General features: G+C 42.0%; 1 protein-coding gene across 2 annotated transcripts in view; it reads left to right on the forward strand.

Moving 5' to 3' along the window:
• The first annotated feature begins 7866 nt into the window (after positions 1–7866).
• The window catches only part of LOC104846102 (tumor necrosis factor receptor superfamily member 10A-like), a 37847-nt gene continuing 19779 nt past the window's right edge, over positions 7867–25934 (forward strand). Inside the window, exon 1 of one of the 2 annotated variants that reach the window (XM_010592375.3) lies at positions 7867–8358. In XM_010592375.3, the coding sequence (XP_010590677.2) occupies positions 8263–8358 (96 nt within the window). In that variant the 5' untranslated portion in view covers positions 7867–8262. The remainder of the gene's footprint in view (positions 8359–25934) is intronic. The other variant, XM_010592374.3, reaches the window with a different exon arrangement.

Raw genomic sequence — 25934 nt, forward strand, 5'->3', positions numbered from 1 at the left:
TTCATTTTTAAGTATTATAGTTTAAGCCTTAGGGTTTTTAAAGTATATAATCATTTCTAAAGTAATGGGTTTTTTTTTGGTCTGCTGCCTTCCAAGGCTCATGCCTTTTATTTTTCTTTCATGTCTTGTTGCATAACCCAAAACTTTCAGAGCAATGTCCAATGATGTTTAGAGAAAGCAGGCATTTTGGTGTTGATTTAACTTTGCTGGGAAGGTCTCTAGTATGTCACCATTGAGAAGGATCTTGACCCTTGTTTTGCTATAAAAACTCATTATGGATGCTTCCTGCTATTTTGAGGTGTTTGGAAGAAAAACAACTTGTGTTTAATTTTACCAAATGTAAAAATGGGGAGGCCTGTGCTAAGGCTGGGACAGAAGGAGATCTCCATAGCTGAGCTGTTCAGGGCCCTGCAGGCTGATGAGGCCAGAACCCTGGCAGAACATTCAAACCTTTGCAAAGAGCAAGGGATGCCCAGTAGGGAGTGTCATCTTCCAGGGAAGGGAGGACTCCTGGGAAGGAAAGTAACCAGGAAGAGCTGCCCTATGTTGGGGTCACCAGCAGAAATGAAGGACCTGCAACTCCTCCCTCCCAAGATGTCTATGGAGAAATCTTTCCTGTACCCACTGCTATCTTGTGGGTTGGTTCAATAATGGTTACAATTGCAGTTGCTTTCACTTTCACTTATTCCATGAAATAAAAATCTACTGAAATTAAGCCAAAAACTCAAAGAGAAAAATTATTCAAGCTATGCTTATATATCTGACCATTAACTTTACTTTTTTAAAATACATTTTTTATTGTAGTAAAAATATATATTACACAACTTTCACCAACCCAACACTTTTTACAGGTACAGTTCAGTGATACTCATTATAGCAATCATGTTGTGCAATGATCACCAGTATCCATGGCCAAACTTCTAGGACAGATACCCACCGCTTCCTAAACAATGACTCCCTCTTCCCTCTCCCTCCTCCCCCAGTAACTACTAAGCTTTGGTCTCTATGCATTTGCCTATTCTAGATATTTCATATAAGTGGGATCATATAACATTTGTCCTTTTATGATTGACTTACTTTACTCCTCATAATGTATTCAGCGTTCATCCATGTTGTACCTTGTATCAAGATCTCGTTTCTTTTTTTGGCTGAGAGATATTCCATTGTGTGTATATATCATATTTTGTTTATCTATTCATCCGTTGATGGAAACTTTACTCTTTTCACATTTTCTACTCCAAATATCTGCTTACTTTTCTCTGCCTTAGAGCCCTCAGTTCTAACCTCTATCCTACATTTAGAATGTGGAATACAACAGAGCTTCCAACATAAAGGGGTTATGACAACATCAGAGAGGTGAGTTTAGGTGGGACATGAATGAACATTACTTTAAAAGTTAGATACAATTTAATGTGCATTAGAAAAACTAAGTACTGAGTGAAATTAGTCACCGAAGGACAAATGTTGTATGAAACCACTATTATAAGAACTCTGGAAAAGGCTTAAACACAGAAGAGAACATTCTTTGATGGTTACAAGGGTAGAGAGGGAGAGAGGGGGTATTTACTAACTAGAGAGTAGACAAGCATTATCTTAGGTGAAGGGAAGGACAGCACACAATTCAGGGGAAGTCAGCCCAGCTGGACGAAACCAAAAGCTACGAAGTTTTCTGAATACAGCCAAATACTTCAAGGGACAGAGTAGCAGGGGCAGGGGTCTGGGGACCATGGTTTTAGGGGACTTCTAGGTCAATTGGCATAACAAAGTTTATTAAGAAAATGTCCTGCATTCCACTTTGGTGAGTGGCGTCTGGGGGTCTTAGAAGCTAGTGAAGAGCCATCTAAGATGCATCAATTGGTCCCAACCCACCCAAAGCAAAGGGAAATGAAGACCACCAAAGACATAAGGAAAATATGAGCTCAAGAGACAGAAAGGGCCACATAAACCAGAGACTCCATTAGCCTGAGACCAGAAGAACTAGATGGTGCCTGGCTACCACCAATGACCGCCCTGACAGGGAACACAGCAGAGAACCCCTGAAGGAGCAGGAAAGCAGTGGGATGCAGAACCCAAATTCTAGTGAAAAGACCAGACTTAATGATCTGACGGAGACTGGAGGGACCCTCAAAGACATGGTCTCTGGACTCTCTGTTAGCCCAGAACTGAAACCATCCCTGGAGCCAACTCTTCAGAAAAAGATTAGACTGGACTATAAGACATAAAATGATACTCATGAAGAGAGTGTTTCTTAGCTCAAATAGATACATGAGACTAAATGGGCAATTCCTCTCCAGGGGCGAGATGAGAAGGCAAAAAGAGACAGGAGCTGGTTGAATGGACACGGGAAATCCGGAGTGGAAGAGAGGAGTGCCCTGTCACATTATAGGGATAGCAACTAGGATCACATAACAATGTGTGTATAAATTTATGTATGAGAAACTAACTTGAACTGTACTTTCACTTGAAGCACAATAAAAAAAAATAAAGAAAGAAAAACTAGCACACCAAGCCTTTGATTTATGGTTTGGCATGGTTTCTATTCTCCTGCCTCACCTTATACATATTTCCATTCCCTCCTAAAGTCGTCTGTCTCACCAGACTACCGGTGCGTTTGGGTTTTTAAGGGAAAAGGGGCCGTAAGCTTTAGGGACTTGTGGAATGTGCGCTCTCTTTCTTCTGTTTGGTTTCGGTGGTCGTATCTCAAACATGTTGATCTTGTCCTGCCATTATCCCATCAGCTCAGGGGGTAGCTGGCATCATTCTTCGTCTTATTTGACATCAATATCACTTGTTTTCCACAGTCTTAGAGGAAACATTGGTTAACACTTAACCATTTGGGAAGCTAACATCAGGATCTTACTTGGAGGCAGGGATGGGCTAGGGGAGGGAAAGGAGAGAAAGAAGAAAGAAGGAAAAAAAATTGGCTCAGGTACTGTTCAAGATATGGCTGAGCAGCCTGTTTCATTCCCATTCCCGTCAGCACACCTTGTCCGCTCATGGCTGGGTCACTGTGAGGGGCTCTTCTCTCCTCCACTCACCCTGCTCTTCCTCAGGAGCTCTGCATCTGCCCATCCAATCAGTTCCCAGGATTTCCACCGTCCCCACGTGCCCTCCCTGGGCAGTGTCCTGACAGTGTTCTGTCCAGTGGATCTTGCTCCGTTTCTCTGAGTCGCTGAGACCATTCCCACCCTGAGGACCATTCTGTGCTCCCTATTAACCTAAGGAATTAATTTATGATATAATCACAGATTATGAAAACACTGATGTACAAAAATATTCTAGGAACTGTGGTTATAATGTCATAATCATCAAAATAATAAAATATCCTCAATGGAATTATAGTTAAATTAACTAGCTGTGGAATAAAAAAAAAAAAAATTTTTTTTGAGAGTTATTAAAAATGAAGTTTTAGCAAAATAATTTATGACATGGAGAAATGTTCAACACATAGTAAGTGAAAAGAATCAAACTACTAAATAATACATACACGTGGTGATTTTAAATCATGTCCACAGGTTCTTTGATGCTTCTACCTTTACGAGCTATAGTTGAACGAGGGCTGGTGTCAACTCTAATGAATAGGCTATGGCAGAAGTTACAGTGTGTGACCTCTAAGGCTACATCATAAAAACCACTCTCTCTCAGATTGCTTGCTCTGGGGGAAGCCACTAGGACACCCAAGAGTCCTATGGAGAAGTCCCTGTGCCAAGGAACTGAGGCCTCCTGCCAACAGCCAGCAAGGAACTGAGGCTTCTGCAGTAGCCATGTGATGGAGCCATCTTGTCAGCAGATCCTCAGCTCCAGTCGATCCTAATGATGCCTGCAGCCCCATGAGAGACCCCAAGCCACACTCCTCAGCTAAGACACCCTCAAATTCCTAACCCACATACACAGTCAAGTTGTAAGTGTTTATAACTTTAGCTGCAAGCAGTGGAGATAATTTGTGGGCAACAATAGATAACTAATATAATATACATGTCTCACTGAGAACCAGTCACCCCAAATCCACTCCTCCATCCCTCCCTCCTTCCTCCTTTTCATAATTCATCTATTTACGCTTAATAAAATGTACTAACACTTCAAGAGTGATATCTGTAGATGATGGAATAATCAGTGGGTTTTCGGACATACGTATTTGGGATCCTTTTACTCTTCTACATCAAACATGTCTAACTGTATTATACAGAATAAATAACATTTTAAAATAGGTGTTTTGCCCTTTTATAAGAAAAGCCTCTTTAATACTGAGAAAATTTGCTTCAGTGTAAATCTCTCTCATAACACATAAAATACTTAAAAGCAAGTGCTGTCTACAAGAGTACTATAAATTTCTTTAGCTCAGGAGACACACCTACTCCTGAAAGGGGAATGCCTGACAGCTTCCTGAAGGAGCAGTCACCTACCCACATTTACAGCATTGTATCTTTTTTTTTACAGGCTAACATGTGAGCAGCCATCTAAAATACTCCACTGGTCTCACCCCATCTGGAGCAAGGGAGAATGAAGAAAACCAAAGACACAGGGAAAGATTAGTGCAAAGGACTAATGGATCACAGGTACCACAGCCTCCACCAGACAGAGTCGAACATAACTAGGTGGTGCTCGGTTATCTCCACTGACTGCTCTGACAGGGATCACAACAGAGGGTCCTGGACAGAGCTGGAGGACAACGTAGAACAAAATTCTAACTCACAAAAAAAGACCAAACTTACTGGTCTGACAGAAACTGAAGAAACCCTGATAGTATGGCCTCTGGACACCCTTTTAACTCAGTCCTGAAGTCACTCCTGAAGTTCGCCCTTCAGCCAAAGATTCCTGTTAAAACCCCTGGCCCTCGAGTTGATTCCAACACCGAGTAACCCTATAGGACAGAGTAGACCTGCCCCATAGAGTTTCCAAGAAGTGCCTGGTGGATTCGAACTGCCAACCTTTTGGTTAGCAGCGGTAGCACTTAACCACTAACTACATCACCAGGGTTTCCAGCCAAAGATTAGACAGGCCCATAAAACAAAACGAGACTAAATGGGCACATCAGCCCAGGGGCAAGGACAAGAAGGCAGAAGGGGACAGGAAAGCTGTTAATGGGGAACCCAAGGTCAACAAGGGGAGAGTGTTGACATACTGTAGGGTTGGCAACCAATGTCACAAAACAATATGTGTATTAATTGTTTAATGATAAACTAATTTGCTCTGTAACCCTTCATTTATAGCATACTAAAACAACAACAGGATTACATATTCAATGTTACTATACACTGGGTTTTGGCATATGCTAAAAAAAAAAAAAAAGAACCAAACGCATTGCTATGGAGTCGATTCTGACTCATAGTGCTACACACAAACTTGAATGCATAACTTTGAGGCAGAGTCTGAGACAGTGGAGAGGTGGGGCTCTGCAGAGATTGTGGGCGCTAAGGCACCAGCAGGAAATAGTCACATGCTTTCAGTAAGTTTGGCTTTAGTACAAAGCACCTGAGGATGTTTTATTTCTTTAAAGAGGCTTAAAGGAAAGTATTGCGTATCCTGGAGATAGATAATCTACAAGCCAAAAATTCACATCCTGGCAAGTATTTTAAATATTCAATGAACAGGAAGGAAACCTGGCAGTGGGTCTCTTTTTGTTTGTTTCTCTCCCTTTCTTAGCCAAGAACAATACACTCCTTGGAAGAACCGGAGAAGTGGCCTGGAGCTGAGGATAAATAAATGTTAAATCCAGGAGAGCTGGAGGAGATAAGGGAGATGGAAAAGGGAGCTGGGCTGCCATAGATAGAATCCAGGCACCAGGCCTCCTTCAAATTTATTTTTAATTTTGTTTCAAAGCTATCATTCCCACAACTTCAGTGAGGGCAGGGAATGGGTCTGTCTTCACTCAGCACTAGCACATGCTTGGGGTCATAGTAGGTGTCACGTATGTTGAACCCAGTCCTACGAGCCCAGCACACAGGGCACCCAGGCCAATCCATTTGGTGTTTGGGCACCACTGGCTCGGAAACATTGCCCAACAACCAACAATCCTGTTTCTGGTCCTAAGCTCACCAAGTGATTTCACTTCTGCTTTCAAAGGAGAAGGATTTTGTAACAAGGGATCTTTCATCTCTTCCATTTAGTCTGCATCATCAAATGTGAAATGTCTTGATAATGGTACTATAACTGACTTTCAATACAGGTTTTCTTAACAAAGTATTTTTACACGCACTGTATTAGCAAATCTCACAAGCCTTGCAGGATACAAAGCTCAGCACCACTGAATCACCCCCTTTCCCTCCCAGTGCCCCCTGCTAAGTGCCTTTCCCTGGAGCAGGCTACCCTACAATGCTGCCCAACAGGAAGTGGAAGGAGGGTCATGGGCTTGGGAACAGCAAGATGGAAACCCTGGCAGCAGTCCACAGATATCAGAAGCCTCACCGAGATAATGGCAGATAAAAGAAATTGTGAACGATGGAGGTGACAGGATCTGGTAACTACTTTGCTCTGACAAATAAGGGAGAAGCAGTCGAAGATGATTTGGACATGTGCCTGTGAATCTGTTGAAAAGAAAGATGGCATTGTCCCGATGTGAATGGTGACCCCAGATTTCAAAACATAGTTCTTGTAACCAGGGGAAGACATTCAGAGAGTCATAAAGATATCACTGGACTTGAGTTCGTTCATCTATAAAACAACATGTTTGAACAATGTAATCAGAGCTATGCCACACTTTTTCTTCTAGATCTCACTGTGTAAAAAAAAAAAAAAGCAAAAAACTGTACAGTGCTCCAAGCATTTTATCCTGTAGAACTTTAATTATATGAAATTACAGAGGAAAGGTAACTTTATCAGAGCGTATGTTCTCATTATTACTTGCCATGGTGGACCCATGTATGCAAAATAGATCTGCTCCGTAGAGCTTTCAAGGCTGTGACCTATAGGAAGCAGATGGTCAGCCTGTGTTCTAATTTGCCTCTGGGTGGGTTTGAACCACAAGGCTTTCCGTTAGTGTTCAAGTGCTTAACCATTTGCGCCACTCACGGGACTTTTCCGAGAATTATGACAGAGTTTAAATGACAATTATTCTGAGATTGAGAAATAATTTAGAACACCCCATATTCTCTGACTGAACTATGGGCTGGATCTTATATTGCCAGGAACTCAGCTCATGTTGTGCTCCTGCAAGTCCCGCAGCTGAGCTGCCCAGACTGAAGGAGATGCTCCCCTTGGTGGAAATGTTGCCTGGCAGCTCCTCCCAGAAGCAGGAGTCCTGTGCACTTTCCCGGGGCAGGAAAAGGTCCCATGGGCCACACCTACCATCAGGCACAGAGCCCGGAAGGGGGGCACCTCACTTCACAATGTCTCCGAGCTAGTTTGAGCCCCAGCTCCCCCTCACTGTCCTCTGCATCCAACTTCCCACTAAAGTCTTTATATGGTGCACGTGGTAGTTCTCAGCTCTGCCCAGGGTTGAGGGAACTCTGTGCGACACCTAAGAAAAAAAAAAAAAATTAAGAGGGAGGGAGATTTACAAAAGCAACCCTGGTGACGCAATGGCTAAGAGCTTGACTACTAACCCAAAGTCCAAGTTCCAAGGAACCCACCAGCGATTCAGGGAGAAAAACTTTAGTCAATCAGCTCCCACAAAGATAAAAAAAAAAAAAAAAAATTTTTTTTTTTTTTTTTTTTTTACAGCCTAGGAAACCCTGTGGGGCATTTCTACTCTGTCCTATAGGGTCCCTGTGAGTTAGAATCGATCGAAGGCACACATCTACAACAATTTTTGAAAGACAAGGGAAGATACACAAGGTGAATAAAGAAGGAGCTTGCGGTACAAGTTTGAAAAGTGTGAATTCATTCTTTTCTATATAGTCTATGCATGTCTAGTGTGTGCCTGGAAAACGTCACTACCTGTGCTGCTTTCTGGGAACAGTGCCAACCCGCCAAAACCCTCCGAAGAGCAGGCTGCAATGGTTTCGTCAGTGCTTGCGCGACCTCGCCCTGATTGCGAAATTGCGGGAATACCACCGGAGCTGGCACCCCTGCTCTCCATCTTTAGCAGAGAAGCCAGGAGGGCGGCGCGGCAGCACAAGGCTGTCTGGTGGGCAAGTCTCCGCACCCTGCGACATACACAGATTGAATCGTGACAGATTTTGCAGGTCTTAAAACTGCCAGGCCAGTCAGGACAGTGTGGGAAAAAAAAAAAAAATTTTTTTTAAAGTCACGTCGAAGCGGGGAGCGAGCGCTCTGGCAGCTCCCGGAGCGGGGGCCAGGGCAGGGCGCGCCCCGGGAACCAGGATGTCGTGGGGAGCCAGGCCTCCGCTACACAGCTCCGGGAATGCGCTCGGCAGCCACAAGATCCTTATCTTCGTCGCCTTGGGTGCATTGCTACTGGTAAGTGACCCGCCACGGTTCCTGGCTCCGGACAGATGCGCCGGGTGTACCGAGGGCCGGCATAGGGAGTGGGGTCCCCTGCGGACTGGCGGGGGGCTCGCCTGGCTCTTCTGGAGCCGGGACTTGCCCGGGCAAGACAACTCCGTCGGCGGAGTGAGGGCAGAGCGGGGGCCGGGGCCGGGCTGACCCACCCGGGCCGAGCCGGGGCAGAGTGGGCCGCCACCTCCCAGCTCCTCTGCCCGGCTCGTCGAGTTCAGCGACCCCCGGAGTGAATTTCAAAACTCACGGAGAGAGCGAGTGGAGTCGTCCTGCGCTGGCCGCGGAGGGACCGCCTTCCTGCTGGGGAGCGACACAGGGAGCCTCTTCTTCATTCGTCCTTCTTTCTTACCTAACTTTTTTATACAAATGTTTTCAATACCAAAACGTACTCCTTGCAAAGTGGCGAAAAATGCCGGCAGCCAAAAGTAACTTTTCCTCCGCGCTCCTGGGCACCTTCACTTCCTCCCGCCCCGCCCCCCTCAGTGAGCGGCGTCCCCGGTTCCTCCAGCCATTTTCTTGTACAGGGACGTGTATGGGCCGTCGTTCACGATGGCAGAGTCAGGATTCCGGGGCTGGACCCCTAGACCCGGGGCAGGGCTGCCGAGGCTCCGGTTCTGACAGAGCTCTGAGAGGAGAACTCTGTACTCGCGCTCATGCTGAGGAAACTTTGTGGGGAGAGATGACCTAGGAGACAGATCACATACTTCCACTTCTTTTCCAGGCGAATCGAGGCTCCTGCCAATCGCACTTTTAAAGTTTATGTTAAAAAAAAAAAAATTAAGTGCCCAAACAGGGTTACTGGAATCATGGAATTTTAATTTTTTTCATTTAACAAATTGTCGCTAAATTCAGAAATACAAGTTTTGTGGTTACAAAATGATAGTGAATTTCTAAAATAGCATATAAAATAGGACCCATGTTTAACGCTGCTTGATGAGTCACTCAGTTCAGTAACCTGTCTGTCTCCAGAGCTGATGTGAGGATGAGGTGTGTAATGAGGTTTTTGGGAATGTGAGGCCCAGGCCTTCTTGCATTGCAGACACGGTCTTATCCCCCATGAGTCTTGACCTTTCTATTCATCCACAGGCACTATTGCTTTTTCAAAATTCTAAAGTTATATATATATAACATTAGATGTTTGTGTTATTGCATTCAGATTTATCTTATTCTCTTTAACTTTAGGGTAGTATTTTATAGCATGGGTGAAGCAGATACCAACAAACCCAGTTTATATTACCATCTCCTCTTATGGACAGCTTTTTTTCTTATATTCCGCTTTGTCTTTTGTGATTCCAACTACATTGTAGTAAATATCCTTGTCTCTATCATGTGTTCATATATCCATCTGCACCAGTCTGCCACTGGCTGACTCAGTAGAAGTACGAATGCTGTTCAGTGGTTTAAATAATTTTCGAATTTTGTTTAGATGTTGCCAAATTGTCCTCCCAAGGAAGGTTGTATCAATTAAAAAAAATTTTTTTTTATGGTGCTTTAAGTGCTTTACGTTTACAGCTCAAGTTAGTTTCTCATACAAAAATTTATACACACATTGTTCTGTGACCCTAGTTGCTATTCCTATAATGTGACAGCAGACCCCTCCTTTCCACCCCGGATTTCCCGTGTCCATTCAGCCAGCTTCTGTCCCTTTCTGCCTTCTCACCTCACCTCCAGACAAGAGCTGCGCCTTCAGTCTTATGCATCTACTTGAACTAAGGAGCACACTCTTCACGAGTATCATTTTATGTACTGTCTTATAGTCCAGTCTAATCTTCGTCTGAAGAGTTGGCTTCGGAAATGGGTTTAGTTCTGGGTTAACAGAGAGTCTGGGGGCCATGTCTTCCAGGGTTCCTCCAGTCTCACACAGATCATTAAGTCTGGTCTTTTTAACTAGAATTTGAGTTCTGCACCCCAATTTTCTCCTGCTCCATCAGGGACTCTCTGTTCTGTTCCTTGTCAGGGTGGTCAATGGTGGTAGCTGGGCACAATCTAGTTCTGGTCACAAGCTGATGGAGTCTCTGGTTTATGTGGCCCCTTTTGTCTCTTGCGCGAATATTTTCCCTGTGTCTTTGGTGTTCTTGGCTCCAGGTGGGTTGGGACCAACTGATGCATCTTAGATGGCCGCTCGCTAGCTTTTAAGACCCCAAAGCCACTCACCAAATTGGAATGCAGAACAATTTCTTAGTGCCTTTGTTATACCAGTTGACCTAGATGTTCCCTGAAACCATGGTCCCCAGACCCCTGCTACTCTGTCCCTTGAAGTATCTGGTTATGTTCAGGAAACTTCTTAGCTTTTGATTTAGTCCAGTTGTGCTGACCTCCCCTGTATTGTGTGTTGTCCTTGCCTTCAGCTAAGATAGTTCTTGTCTACTGTCAACTTAGTGAATGCCCCCTCCCTCCCTTACCACCCTTGTAACCGTCAAAAAAATGTTTTCTTTTGTGTTTAAACCTTTCCTTGAGTTCTTATACGGGTGGTCTTATACAATAATTGTCTTTTTACAACTGACTAATTTCCCTCAGCATAATGCCTTCCAGATTCATCCATGATATGAGATGTTTCATGGATTCATCGTTGTTCTTTATCGTTGCATTCATATCCTTTGCCCATTTTTTAAATTGGTTATTTGTCTTTTTGTTGTTGAGGTTTTGCAGTATCTTATAGATTTGAGAGATTAGACGCTGATTGGATAAGTCGTAGCCAAAATTTTTTTCCCAGTCCGTAGGTTGTCTTTGGAAGAGCATGAGTGTTTGATTTTTAGGAGCTCCCAGTTATCTAATTTCTCTTCTGGCATTTGTGCATTGCTAGTTATGGTTTTTTTTGTTGTTGCTGTTTTTGCAATGTGTTAGGGCTCCTAGCGTTGTCCCTATTTTTTCTTCCATGATCTTTCTTGTTTTAGAGTTTATATTTAGGTCTTTGATCCATTTTGAGTTAGTTTTTGTGTGTGGTGTGAGGTATGGGTCTTGTTTCATTTTTTTGCAGATGGATATCCATTATGCCAGCACCATTTGGTAAAGAGACTGTCTTTTCCCTATTGAACGGATGTTGGGTCTTTGTCAAATATTAGCTGCTTATAGGTGGATAAATTTACCTCTGGATTCTGAATTCTGTTCCATTGGTGAATGTATCTGTGGATGTACCAGCACCAGGCTGTTTTGACTACCATGGCAGTGTAATAGGTTCTAAAATCAGGTAGTGTGAGGCCTCCCACTTTGTTCTTCTTCAGTAATGCTTTACTTATTCAAGTCCTTTTCCCTTTCCATATGAAGTTGGTGATTGTTTCTCCATCTCATTAAAAAATGTCGTTGGAAGGATTGCATTGTATCTGTAGATCGCTTTGGGTACAATAGACATTTTCACAATGCTGAGTCTTCCTGTTCATGTGCAAGGTATGTTTTTCCACTTATGTAGGTCTGTTTTGGTTTCTCGTAGTAGTGTCTTGTACTTTTCTTTGTATAGGTCTTTTACGTCCATGGTTAGATTTATTCCTAAGTATTTTATCTCCTTGGGGACTATTGTAAAAGTGGTATTGATTTGGTGATTTCCTCTTCAAAGTTGTCGTTGTTGGTGTTAGAGGAATCCTACTGATTTTTGTATGTTTATCTTGTATGCTGATACTTGGCTGAAATCTATTAGTTCCAGTAGTTTTCTTGTGGATTCTTCTGGGTTTTCTGTGTGTAAGAGCATATCATCTGCAAATAAGTATACTTTTACTTCTTCCTTACTAATTTGGATGTGCTTTATTTCTTTTTCTAGCCTAAGTGCTCTGGCTAGGACCTCCAGCCTAATGTTGAATAAGAGTGGTGATAAACGGCATCCTTGTCTGGTTCCCTTTCTCAAGCGGAATGCTTTCAAACCCTCTCCATTTAGGATGATGTTGGCTATTGGCTTTGTATAAATGCCCTTTATTGTGTTGAGGAATTTCCCTTCTATTGTTATTTTGCTGAGAGTTTTTATCGTGAATAGGCATTGGACTTTGTTGAAATCCTTTTCTGCATCAGTTGATAAGATTCTGTTACTCTTGTCTTTTGTTTTATTTAGTGACGGATTACTTTGATTGTTTTTCTAATGTTGAGCCATCCTTGCATACTTGGTAGGAATCCCACTTGGTTGTGGTGAATTCTATTGGCTAGAATTTTGTTAGGGATTTTTGTGTCTGTGTTCATGAGGCATATTGGTCTGCAATTTTCTTTTTTTTGTGGTGTCTTTACCTAATTTTGGTATCAGAATTATGTTGGCTTCATAGAATGAGTTTGGGAGTATTCCATCCTTTTGTATGCTCTGAAATACCCTTAGCAGTAGTGGTGTTAGCTCTTCTCTGAAAGTTTGGTAGGATTCTCCAGTGAAGCCATCAGGGACAGGGCTTTTTTGTGTTGGGAGTTTTTTAATTACTGTTATTTTGATCTATTTCTTTTTGTGTTCTTGACAGTTTCTTTGTTCCACTTAATTTTCTATGCTGAGTGTTTTTTCTTTATGTGTTTTCTTTTCATTGTGTTGATTTTGTATTTACTGAGTCTTTACGTTTTTCTTGTTTTTTATTTTGATGTGTAGGATTGTTAGTTTCCTCTGTGGTTACCTTAATATCTACCTCTATTTTTTTCCAAGTTTAAACGAATATTTTATTTTATTTCTTGATATCACCTTGACTTCCTCTTCATATGAATAAAGGAACTAACTACATTATTTAGTCCCTCTTTTTTGTTTTAATGTTGTCATCTTTTACATATTGTTATCTCTGTTTCCCTATTTTCAGTGTTTTTGCTTTGGTTTATTTTTGTGACATCCTTATCTAGGTTGATAGCTGGTTGTGCTATCCTGTGTTCTAGCCTTGGGTTGTTATCCGATGTTAGTGATTTTCTAACCAGAGGACTCATTTTAGTATTTCTTGTAATTTTGGCTTGGTTTTTACAAATTCCCTTAACTTCTGTTTATCTGGAAATACCCTAATTTTGCCCTCATGTTTGAGAGACAGTTTTGCTGGGTATATAATTCTTGGCTGGGAATGTTTTTCCTTCAAGGCTTTATATATGTCATCCCATTGCCTTCATGCCTGCATAGTTTCTGCTAAGTAGTCAGAGCTTAGTCTTACTGACTCTCCTTGTAGATGACTTTTCATTTATCCCTAGGTGCTCTTAAAATTCTCCTATCTTTGGTTTTGGCAAGTTTGATTGTAATATGTCTTGATGAATTTCTTTTGGGATCTACCTTGTGTGGGGTTTGATAAGCTTCTTGGATAGATATCTTCCTGTCTTTCATAATATCAGGAAAGTTTTTTGCCAACAAATCTTCAACAATTCTCTTGGTATTTTCTGTTATTCCCCCTGTTCTGGTACTCCAATCACTCGTAGGTTTGATAGAGTCCCACATAATTCTTAGGGTTTCTTCATTTTCTAAAATTCTTTTATCTGATTTTTCCTCCAGTAAGTTGGTATGAAGTGCTTTATTTTCAATCTCACTAACTCTGACTTCCATTGCCTCAATTCTGTTCCTATGATTTCCTATTGAGTTTTCTAATTCTGAAATTTTATTGTTAATTTTTTGGACTTCTGTTTGCTGTCTCTTTATGGATTCTTAAAAAAAAAAAAAAAAAAAACAGCCTGTTAAATTTATCATTATGCTCTTGGGTAACCTTCTTAAGTTCCTCTATTGCCTCGTCTGTGTGTTTCTTGGCTTGTTCTGCATTTTGCCTGATCTCCTTCCTGATCTCTTGAAGAGCTCTGTATATTAATATTTTGAATTCTACCCCCAATAATTCCAAGCCGCTTTCCTCTGGACGGTGTTTTGATTCTTTGTTTTGGTCACTTGCTAAAGCCATTGTGGTCAGCCTCTTTATGTGATTTGATATTGACTGTTGTCTCCAAGCCACTGATAAGTTATTATATTTGTTTATTTTATGTTTGCTTACTGTGTCCTACCTTCCTGTTTTGTTTTGTTCTGATACGCCTAAATAGGCTGATCATGTGAGCTAGTTTGATTATTGGTGTCTTTGAAGCTCTGACATCCTGTCACCAGGTAGTTAGAGCTGTTACTACATATGTGAGCCCAGGAGTCTGTTTACTTTTCTTTTATGGATTCAGTTCAGGTGTCCAGGTGTGAGGTGCAGGCTCTCACCTACAGCCCTAGATGGGCAGGGGTGATTGGAGTAGGCACAGGTATCTTGCTGTAGTAGGGGGTCATGCACTGAACAAGGCAGGGGGCTGACAGTTGCTCCTGAGTGTCTGGAAGGAAAGCGTGTCCCTATTCCCTAGAGTGCGTAGGTGGGTGGGTTTTTCAGACAGACTGAAATGTTCTTGGCTGTAAGGACTGGGAGGCACCACTTATTCTTGGGTCCCTGTGAAGGGTGGCTAGGTAGGATGGGTGGAGCCACCAGTCCTCAGGCCCCCGATGTGGGTAGGTGAGGAACCTATTTAATGGACAGGGTGGTATCAAATGCCACAGAACTGCCATTACCCCTTATAACTGATACAGTTGAAAATAGGCTTCAGGTATATACCCTGTTGTACTGTGCTAATGAGGGCCTATGCTGTTGAAATGCACCCACACAGTTCTGTGCAGGGGTGAAAGGCATTCAAAGTCCATGGACCCCTTATGCCTGTGCCTAGGCAAAGGGGCTGTGCCTGCCCTGAGTTCCCAGATTAGGGAAGCTGGCAGATTATTTTTTCCTGTTTGTTAATTTGTTCCCTCCTCAAAGCTGAGAGAATGGCTCAGGTCATGCAACGGGTCCTACTTCCAGCCCAGGGGGCATGGCAGTGGCTGAAGCCAGACTGAACCTGGTGGAGAGCAGAGAGAGGGCAGGTAAATGGGAGAGAGATTCTTTCCAAAGGGGGTGTTTTTTTGATCACGTGGTAAGTTAGACACTACTCCCTTTCTCACTGGTTCTGGAGGCTTGAGCAGACTCTCTACCGTTCAGTCTCTCCTGATGTGGAAACTCATCCTGAGTGCCACTGCTTGGCTCTCTGTGCATGCCAGCTGATCCAGCCTGCAGGGTGCTGGTGCAGGCCAGGTCAGGCCTGGCAACTCCTCGCTGCTTCTGAACCATCTCGCCCTTCCCCTGCTGCTTGGTCTGATTCCTCAACTTTGCCTTAGATGTTCAGGACACCTAGATTATCATATGTAATCGATTCACTTGTTTTTTCGGGTCTTCATTGTAAGAGGGACCACAGGAAGAGTCTGACTGCTCTGCCATCTTGGCCCTGCCTCTAGGTTGTATCAATTTTATACTCACCTAGAGTACTCAAGTGTGCCTCTTTCCCTTCACTCTTGCTACACTGAATTTTAATTCTTTGCTTGTCTGAGAGGTAAGAAATGGAACTCCACAGTGCTCTCTTTTTGATTCCTGGTGCTATTAGAGATTTTCAAGGACCTCTGAGTTTCCTGAAATTGGAAGCAGATGAGCCAAGAATCCCCAGATTGATCAACAGAGGAGTTTTGGGGAGGCTGGTAAGGGAGGCTGGAATCTAGGCTCTACACTTGAAAACTGTGTCACCTGGGGTGATACTGCCACCCAGTCATGCCTGTACAAAGGTAATAATGTCTTTTTGCTTGGGCTGTTAAAGGATGACATCAGATGAGGTCCAGTGCTAAGTTCATTTCCTGAGCTGAGATCCTTATAAGTAGTGATATGATCTAATTTCTGTGCTAGGTCCTTACTCCCAGGTCCCTCTGTATCAAAGTAAGAATTGTGAACTTCTGAAGGCTCGGAAACACAGACATTTGGACTGTAATAGAATCTTGATATTGGAGGCTGGAGACAGCTGGGCCCTGATGTTTCTTTCTAGCTTTGTGACCCTGATGAGGGCCCTGTGTCTCCATTGTAAAATATGAGAAGACCAAAGTATTTATTGGCCTTTTGTAAACAGTTGTGAACTGTGTTGGCAGATGTGTGAGGTTGTGTAGGAGGACAAATCACATCAGAGTTTGTGTCTGTCACTCTGGTGCTGGAATGGCCACATGGCACAGTTTTCTCTTTTCCAGCAGGAGCTGCCACCTGCTTGTATTGGCACCTTGACAACAGCACCCAGAGGTTGAGGAAAGTCGCTTCTAGAGAATAGAATGGAGAGTATGAAAGAGGGGGTCAAGGAGGAATACAGAGGAACCTAAAAAATTAAGTGATGGCATCTAAAATGTGTCTAAAAATCATTTCAGTGTCTTTGCGGTGAGCACCTTGCACAGGTTACAGTTTGATGAGTGAATATCTTTAGGTTTAAATGCTTGGTCATTATTTATTCAAATATTTTATCTGTTGTCTATGCCTTCACAGATCTTCCAATTATATTTGTTGGAATGCTTGGTACTGTCCCAGAACTCTCTGAAGATTTGCTAATTTTTTTTCCAGCAGTTTTCTCTCTTGGGTTTCATTTTGGTTCATTTCTATTGCCCTCTCTTCAAATTCATTGGTCTTCTGTGAAGTGTCAAATCTGTTGTTAATCCTATCCAGTCTATTTTTCATCTCAGATATTATATGTTTTCAAATCTCTGGAAATTTCCTTTGGATCATTTTAATATCTTCCCTCTCTCTCCTGATCATGTTCATGTTTTCTTTCACATCCTGGAACATATGTATGTGAGTAATAGCTGTTTTTATTACATGTTCATCAATTCTATTGTCACTGGAATTTTCTGGGTTGTTTCTGTTGATTGTTTTTTCTCCTGGTTTTAGGTGATATTTTCTGGTTTCTTCCATGCCTCACAATTTCTATATTGAATGACAGACATTGTGATTTTACTGGATTTTGTCGTGCTCCTTTAAAGAGTATTGAGTGTTGTTCTGGTGCACAGTTTTAAAAAATGGAGGATCAGTTCCACCCTTCAAAGGCTAGTGGCTCTCTCATAAACAATTCCCAGCCCTGAATTTGCCTTGGTAATTGTTCACCCTGTAGGTTTCTGATGGTTCTCCTCTCAGCCTGGGGCAATTTCTCCTCCTGCAGGCTCAGATAGGTTCTCAGACACAGGGTAGAGGTGTCACTCTGCAAATCTCCAGAGCCCTCTCTGTGTTGCTTTTTCCTTTCTAGTGTTCTGTACTACATATCACCTCCTTGAACTCCTAACCCTGTATCCTCCACAGAGTCCACAGGTCTCTGCTTGGGCTCCCATCCCTGTACTACAGCTTGGACACTGTCCTTAGGCAGTGAGCTGAGGCAATTTTTAGTCTCACCTCACTTCCTTCCTGGAGTGGAGTGCAGTTATTCACGCATCAGTCATTGATGAACTCTCCACTCTGGGAAAGGTCTATCCTGGACCCTGGGGTGGGAAACAAATGACTTCTGTGTGAATCCTGCTCCCTGGGAGCGTACAGTCTTCTAGAGAAGGTGAGACCAGAGACCTAACTAACTAAAATAAGGTAGCATAAGGGAAGTACAAGAAATTCTACCACCACTGTCGCACCCAGTGGTGGTACTTGGGTTGGTGTCACCCAGTGGAGTAACTCATGGTGTCACCCCCTCCCACAAACCTCCTCCCTACCAGACCTTACAGAACTCCTAGTAATGTTTATTATCAATTTTAATCATAGAATAATATGTGATAGATATAGTTGTAAATTGCTTAAATGTAATAATTCTTAGATTATATGAATACTAACAACAAAATTGTTTTGTAAAATCTTTGTACACTATTAGTAACTAACAGGAAGACTTTTTTTTAATTTTTCATCTTCTTTTCCTTTAATTACTACCTCATTCTCAAAAAAGTTATTTATATAGGTTTACAAATACTAATTACATTATTGCAGCTAACACACTAAAAAATTTGACAAAATCAGCAACTATAACAACACTGGCAGCAATGAAAACAGCAGCTCGAGTTTATAGTGCATGTAGAGGAACCAGGTGATTTGAAGCATTATCGTAATTAGGTAATTATGACAGCTCTGACTGGAGTGCATTAGAAGGTTTAAGAAGTAAATTACCTTGGAGTTTTAGCCTTGCGGGTATATGTATACATTTAAGCTGGGCTTACGAAAAATGTCCTTGTGGTTTTAACTAACTATAGGGATATTTTAATAAAAAGAATAAATTTCTGCCAAAACACTGCACAAAAATTTTATAAACAGTCATTTTGGTGTCACTGCTTCTGACAGTATCACCTGGTGCAGTCCATACCTCCTGCACCCCCCGCCCCAGTGATGCCACTGATCTTACCCCACCTCCCAGAGAGGCTGTGATAGTTCCTGGGCATGTCATACCACCATATTTTGACCCTGATAGGTAAAGCTGTGGAGTTGCAAGAGCCCAGTTTATAGTATTTTTAGCCTGGAGAATTTTGTTCTGATTCTCTCTGACTGAAAATTAAAATCAGCATTGTAGGTATTGATTATACTAATCACAGCTTGTGCTTAAATTCAGTATTTACCACATACTCATACTCTGTTCTAAGCACTTTGTACATATTAACTCATATAATTCTCACCACCACCGGACTGTATAGGAACTACTTGGCTCGTGTTAGGAGGTTTGCTCTCAGATAGCACAGGGTTACTGCTGGAGGGAACCTGAGAAATCATTTAAAGCAACTCTTCACTTCCAGGAAGATAAACATGACTCTTCAACAAATAAAAAATGGTGCTGGAAAAACTGGATTTTTACATGCAGAAAAATGAAACAAGATCCATACTTCACACTATACACAAAAACTAATTCAAAATGGACCTGGGAGCTAAATGTTACATGTAAAACCATAAAGTTCTTGGAAGAAAATTTAGGAGCAGAGCTTTGGGACCTAAGTTTTTTCAGCGATAATCAAATATAACAATGAATGCAGGAGCAACAGAATACAAGATAGATATCCGGGACCTCAAAGAAGTTAAATACTTAGGTTCATCAAAAGACTTTATCAAGCATCCCACTTTGGTAAGTGGCGTCTGGGGTCTTAAAAGCTTGTGAGCAGCTATCTAAGATGGATCAATTGGTCCCCTCCCATTTGGAGCACAAAAGAATGAAAAAAACAAAGACACAAGGAAAATATTAGCCCAAGAGACTAAAGGACCACATAAACCAGACTCCACCGGCCTGAGACCAGAAGAACTAGATGGTGCCCGGCTACCACCAATGACCACCCTGACAGGGAACACAACAGAGAGTCCCAGACAGAGCAGGAGAAAAGTCTGGAGCAGAACAAAATCCACGTAAAAAGACCAGACTTAATGGTCTGACAGAGACTGGAGGAACCCCCAAAACTATGGCCCGTGGACACTCTGTTAACCCAGAACTGAAACCATTCCCAAAACCTACTCTTCAGACAAAGATTAGACAGGACTGTAAAACAAAAAATAATACATGTGAGGAGTATGCTTCTTAGTTTAATCAGATTCACTACATCAAATGGGCTGCTTTTTCCGGAGACAGGATGAGAAGGCAGGAAGGGACAGAAATTGGTTGAATGGACACAGGGAACCTGGAGTGGAAAGGGGGAGTATGCTGTCACATTGTGGAGATTGTAACTAATGTTACAAAACAATATGTGTATAAATTTTTGTATGAGAAATTAACTTGAGCTGTAAACTTTCACCTAAAGGAAAAAAAAAATTCTTATGGACAATTCCAGGAAGCCAAAAAAAAAAAAGACTATCAAAAGACTAATGAGAAAATCGACAGACTATGAAAAAAAAAAAAAACTTGGAGAATGATATAACTGATAAGGGTCCAAAAGGTACATTGAAAATGCCTATAATTTGACAACAAAAAGACAACCCAGTCAAAAACTGGGCAAAGGGCATTAACAGACACTTCACCAAAGAGGATATTCAGATGGCCAACAGACACATGAAAAGATGCTCAACATCATTAGCCATCAGAGAAATGCAAATCCAAACCACAATGAGATACCATTTCACTCCCACAAGGATGGTTAAGATAAAAAAAAAAAAAAGGAAAATTACAGGTGTTGGAGGGGATGTGGAGAAATTGGAACTGCCATCCATTACTGGTGGGAACACGAAATGGTATACAGCCATTGTGGAAACAGTCTAGTGATTTTTTAACAAACAAGAGGTAGAGCTGCCATGCAACTCAGCAATTCCACTCCTAGGGATATATCCTATGGATCTAATAGAAGTGACATGAACAGACATATGCACACCTATATTTGCAACACTGTTCCCAAAGGCAAAAAGATGGAAACAAGTGCCCATCAAAGGATAAATGGATAAGTAAAATGTGGTACATATGTACTATGGAATACTACTCAGCGATAAAGAAAAAATGAGTTCTTATAACATCCTGGAACATGGATGAACCTGGAGGATGTTATAAGCAAAATAAGTCAACAACAACAACAAAAGAAAACCAAATATTTATTTTCTCACTTTTATGAAATGACATGAACAGGTAAATATACAGAAACTAATGTTCATTAGTGGTTACCAGGGATGACTGGGAATAGGGCGGGTGGAAGGGGTTCATTATCTAGGTAGTAGACACGTTATTTTTGGTGATGGGAAAGGTAACAGCAAATAAGGGTGAAGTGTACACAGCTTGAGGAAGGTAAATGATGTCACTAAATTGTACACAAGAAAAAGAACCTGTTGGTAATTGCTATGGCATATATAATTTTGAAACAAAAGCAACAACAACCAAAAAATATATCAGCAGGTATTTATGTAGGCAGGCATATGTATGTGTAGGTATGTATATGTGAGTATACATATGTGTATATATGTAGGTGTATGTATATGTATATGCATCTATGTGACTGTATGTATATATATTCATATATATAACTAAAAACATGGGGCACAGTTACAGATACTTCTTAGATATTACCAAACACCTTGTGGGGTTAGATTTATGGGTGTGAAAGATTAGGACCATAGTCTCATGGGACATCTTGGTCAATTGGCATAATATAATTCATAGAGTTACGTTCTACATCCTAGTTTGGTGGGGAGTGTCTGTGGTCTTAAAAGTTTTCAAACGGCCATTGGTCTCTACTCGTCTGGAGCAAAAGAGAAAGAAGGAAGCCAAAGACTCAGAGAATAAACTAGTATATGGGACTAATAGTCTGCACAAACCAGGACCTCATCTACCATAAGATCAGAAGAATTAGATGCTAACTGGCTACCACTGACCATTCTAATCAGGGCCACAAAATATAGACTCTGACAGAGTGGAAGAAAACTGTGGACTAACACCTCAGATTCCTTAAAAAAAAAGAAGAAGACTTACTGATCTGGTTGAGGCTGGTGGACTCCCTGAGACTATTACCCTGAGACACTCTTTTTTTGTTGTTGTTGTTGTGCTTTAAGTGAAAGTTTACAAATCAAGTTAGTCTCTGATACAAAAATTTATACACACCCCATCATACACTCCTAGTTGCTCTCCCCCTAATGCAACAACACACTCCCTCTCTCCACCCTGTATTTCCATGTCCATTCAGCCAGCCTCTGTCCCCCTCTGCCTTCTCATCTCCCCTCCAAACAGGAGCCGCCCACATAGTCTCATGTGTCTACTTGTTCCAAGAAGCTCACTCCTCACCAGCATCATTTTCTATCCCACAGTCTGGTCCAATCCCTGTCTGAAGAGTTGGCTTTGGGAATGGTTCCGGTCTTGGGCCAACAGAAGGCCTGGGGACCATGACCACCAGGGCCCTTCTAGTCTCAGTCAGACCATTAAGTCTGGTCTTTTTATGAGAATTTGAGGTCTGCATCCTACTGCTCTCCTGCTCCCTCAGGGGTTCTCTGTTGTGTTCCCTGTCAGGGCAGTCATTGTTTGTAGTCGGGCAGCATCTAGTTCCTCTGGTCTCAAGCTGATATAGTCTCTGGTTTATGTGGCCATTTCTGTCTTTTGGCCCCATAATTACCTGTGTCTTTGGTGTTCTTCATTCTCCTTTGCTCCACGTGGGTTGAGACCAACTGATGCATCTTAGATGGCTGCTTGCTAGCGTTTAAGACCCCAGATGCCACTCTCCAAAGTGGGGTGCAGAATGTTTTGTTAATAGATTTTATTATGCCAATTGACCTAGATATGCCCTGGAACCACAGTCCCCAGACTCCCGTCCCTGCTACGCTAGCCTTTGAAGCCTTTGGTTTAATTCAGGAAACTTCTTAGCTTTTGGTTTAGTCCAGTTGTGCTGACCTCTCCTGTATTGTGTGTTGTCTTTCCCTTCACCTAAAATTGTTCTTTTCTACTATCTAATTTTTTTTTTTAATTAGTGAATACCCCTCTCCCTCCCTCCCTCCCTCCCCACTCTCGTAACCATCAAAGAATATTTTCTTCTCTGTTTAAACTATTTCTTGAGTTCTTATAATAGTGGTCTTATACAATATTTGTCCTTTTGCAACTGACTAATTTCACTCAGCATAATGCCTTCCAGATTCCTCCATATTATGAAATGTTTCATGGATTCATCATTGTTCTTTATTGATGTGTAGTATTCCATCGTGTGAATATACCACAATTTATTTATCCATTCATCCGTTGATGGGCACCTTGGTTGCTTCTGTCTTTTTGCTATTGTAAACAGAGCTGCAGTGAACATGAGTGTGCATATATCTGTTCAGGTAAAGGCTTTTATTTCCCCTGAGATACTCGTTAAACCTTGAACCAAAACAAACCCCTCAGGGTCACCTTGTAGCTGAATAACAGATTGGCTGACAAGGTAATGAATATCACCTGTAAGTAATGTGCTCCTTTAAAAAATCACCTGTATGAAACCAAGCAGTCAATAATTACTTTAAAACGTAGATGAGAATGTAACGGGGGCAGGGAAATTAGATTAATGGAAACAAAACAATCAGAATGGATATAATGAGAATGTTGACAAATTCTGAAGAATATAACCAATGTCATTGATAATTTTGTGTAAAAATTGTTGGATTTGAACCTAAACTGCTGTGTAACCCCTCACCAAAAACATGATAAAATATTATTAAAAAAAGATAAACATGAAGTTTAGAGAGGAAGGGAATGACTGGACCAGGGTCAGGCAGTTATTTAGTGAAGACCCAGACTAGAAGGTAAATGGCTTGACTCTTAATCCAGTGGGGTTTCTACTGTACTTGAATCAATTAACAAACAAACAAACCCCAAGATGATCTTAGGCCACAGGAAGAACTTGAGAATAATTCTATGCTAATATCACACCTTCCTAACTATTGTTAATTTTAAGATAAAGAAGGCAGGTCTTGGGTGTGAAAGTGTAAGGGTGCATGTGGGAAAGAACTGGAGTGCTGCTGGGTTGAGTGTTAAATAGGACTTTCCAGTTGAAAGGAACTTTGACATAGGCTTGGGAAGTGCACAGACTTAGGAGTTCTCAGTTTTTTACAGGAGGGTAAGCTAAGGGTCATTTTTGGCTGCAGAGCTCTTGCATCATTTGTTGGGAAGGAGAACACAGGGAAATTACTCAGTTAAATGATTCACCTCTGGGAGGAAGGGCAGGGTCATTTGTTTTCATGAATGACTGGGAACAAACCGCCCCCCTTCTTCCTCAGCTGCAGCCTCTCTTTTGATCATGCTGGTGGCTGCTTTCACGCTCATTCCCTCCAGGCCAAGCCTCTGTGTAGACACAACCTCAAATCCTGACGTTGCTCTCCTCCAATCAGTGAAGAACATAAACTACAGATTCTTGTCTCCTACCTTTTTTTTTTTTTTTTTAATAACCTCCACCCGTATCCCCACCTATGATGGCATCAGTCAACTCTCTCAGGGAAACCTCTTCGTGCCCTTTTAACCTCTGTGCACCTTGAGGTTATTTATGTCTATACTAAAAAATACTAAAGCTCCTCTTTAAACTGGAAAGTCCTAAGGAAAGGATGGTTATGTCTTACCCCAGATACTGCCCAGGGCCTGCACAGTGCTGCCCACAAGGTGCCAGATGTGTCTTCCCTGAGGAGTCAGTCACTTGAATTCTAAGATTCCTGGACAAATGCTGATGCTATGTCCTCACCTTGTTCAGAGTATTTGTAACATTCTCTTAAAGGCAATCCACAGCACCTTCCTTCAAGGTAAATACAAAGAAAGGGTTATTAGTGTTAATCCAAGTTGTTTGAAGATAATTCAATTCCTTTTCTTTGTATTTTTGACAATCCTGCTGTCTTAACCAATGCTCTGTAAACTTTTTAGACATGTACCTCCATCACCTACCTGGGGCTCCCCTGCTCCCCCCCTACTCCTCAGAGGTTTACCCCACTCTGTGATGGTGTTCCTGGTAACCATCCCTTATCTGCTTGTTCATACAATTTGGGGAGCCCTGGGGGTCGGGGGTCAAGGATTGTGGGCAGGTTGATCTTCACAGTAATCTAACCAAAAAAAAAAAAAAAAAACCCATTGCCACTGGGTCAATTCCTCCCAGAGGTGAATCATTTAACTGAGGAATTTCCCTGTGTTTTCCTTCCCAACAAATGATGCAGGTGACCCTGTAGGACAGAGTAGAACTGCCCTGTAGGGTTCCCAAGGAGCAGCTGGTAGATTTGAACTGCCAACCTGGTTAGCAGCTGAGCTCTTAACCTCTGGGCCACCAGGGCTCTTCACAGTTATCTGGAGAGCCTTATAAACAAAGATTCCTAGGCCTCTGAATCCAAGTTTCCGGGCTGGGTCCTGTGAATTTGTTTTACTACCTCCTCAGGTGATTCTGGTATATAGCTGGGTTTGGGAAACACTGTGTAGAGAGAGGAGGGTCTTTATCTCTCCCAGGAAGTTGCATGGGGAAGGCTGGGAGGGGAAACTTATATTTATCAAGTTACCTACTGAGGAATTTCCTTGTCTTCCTTCTTCCCCACAAACGATGCAAGAGTTCTGCAGCCAGAAATGATCCTTAGCTTCCCTTACTGCAAAAAACTGAGAGCTCGTAAGTCCACGCACCTCCTAAGTCTACATCAAAGCTCCTTTCAACTGGAAAGTCCTATTTAACAATCAACCCAGCAGCACTCCAGTTCTTTCCCACGTGCATCCTTACATTTTCACACCCAAGAGCTGCCGTCTTTATCTTAAACTTAGCAATAGTTAGGATGGTGTGATATTAGCATAGAACATTCTCAAGTTCTTCCTGTGGCCTAAAATCATCTTGGGGTTTGTTTGTTTGTTAATTGTTTCAAGTGTAGTAGAAACCCCACTGGATTGAGAGTCAAGCCATTTACCTTCTAGTCTGGGTCGTCACTAACTGCCTGACCCTGGTCCAGTCACTCCCTTCCTCTCTAAATTTCATGTTTATTAGTAGTTCCTGAAGTCTAATAACAATGCAAATGATCAGTCGATAGAAAAAGCATAATAGACCCTGTCGTGGATTCAATTGTGTCTCCTCTCTGCTCCTGCCCCCAAAATATGTGTTGAAATTCTAACCCCTATAGCTGTGGATATAGTCCTTTTTAGGAAAAGGTTTTTTTTTTTTTTTTCCCTGTTAATGAGGCCCTATTAGGGTAGGGTGTGTCCTAAACCTAATCACTTGTGTGAGTTATCAAAAGAGCAGATTTGAACACATACATACATACATATACATACACAGGGAACACAAACATTATCTGAAGGGGATGGAAGCAGATGAACCTCCAAGCCCAGGAACTCAAAGCGTTGCCGGCTACTAGAAGCTGAAATAGACAATGAAGGACTTCCCC

Source organism: Loxodonta africana, chromosome 19 (genome assembly GCF_030014295.1).
Source record: "Loxodonta africana isolate mLoxAfr1 chromosome 19, mLoxAfr1.hap2, whole genome shotgun sequence".
NCBI lineage: Eukaryota > Metazoa > Chordata > Mammalia > Proboscidea > Elephantidae > Loxodonta > Loxodonta africana.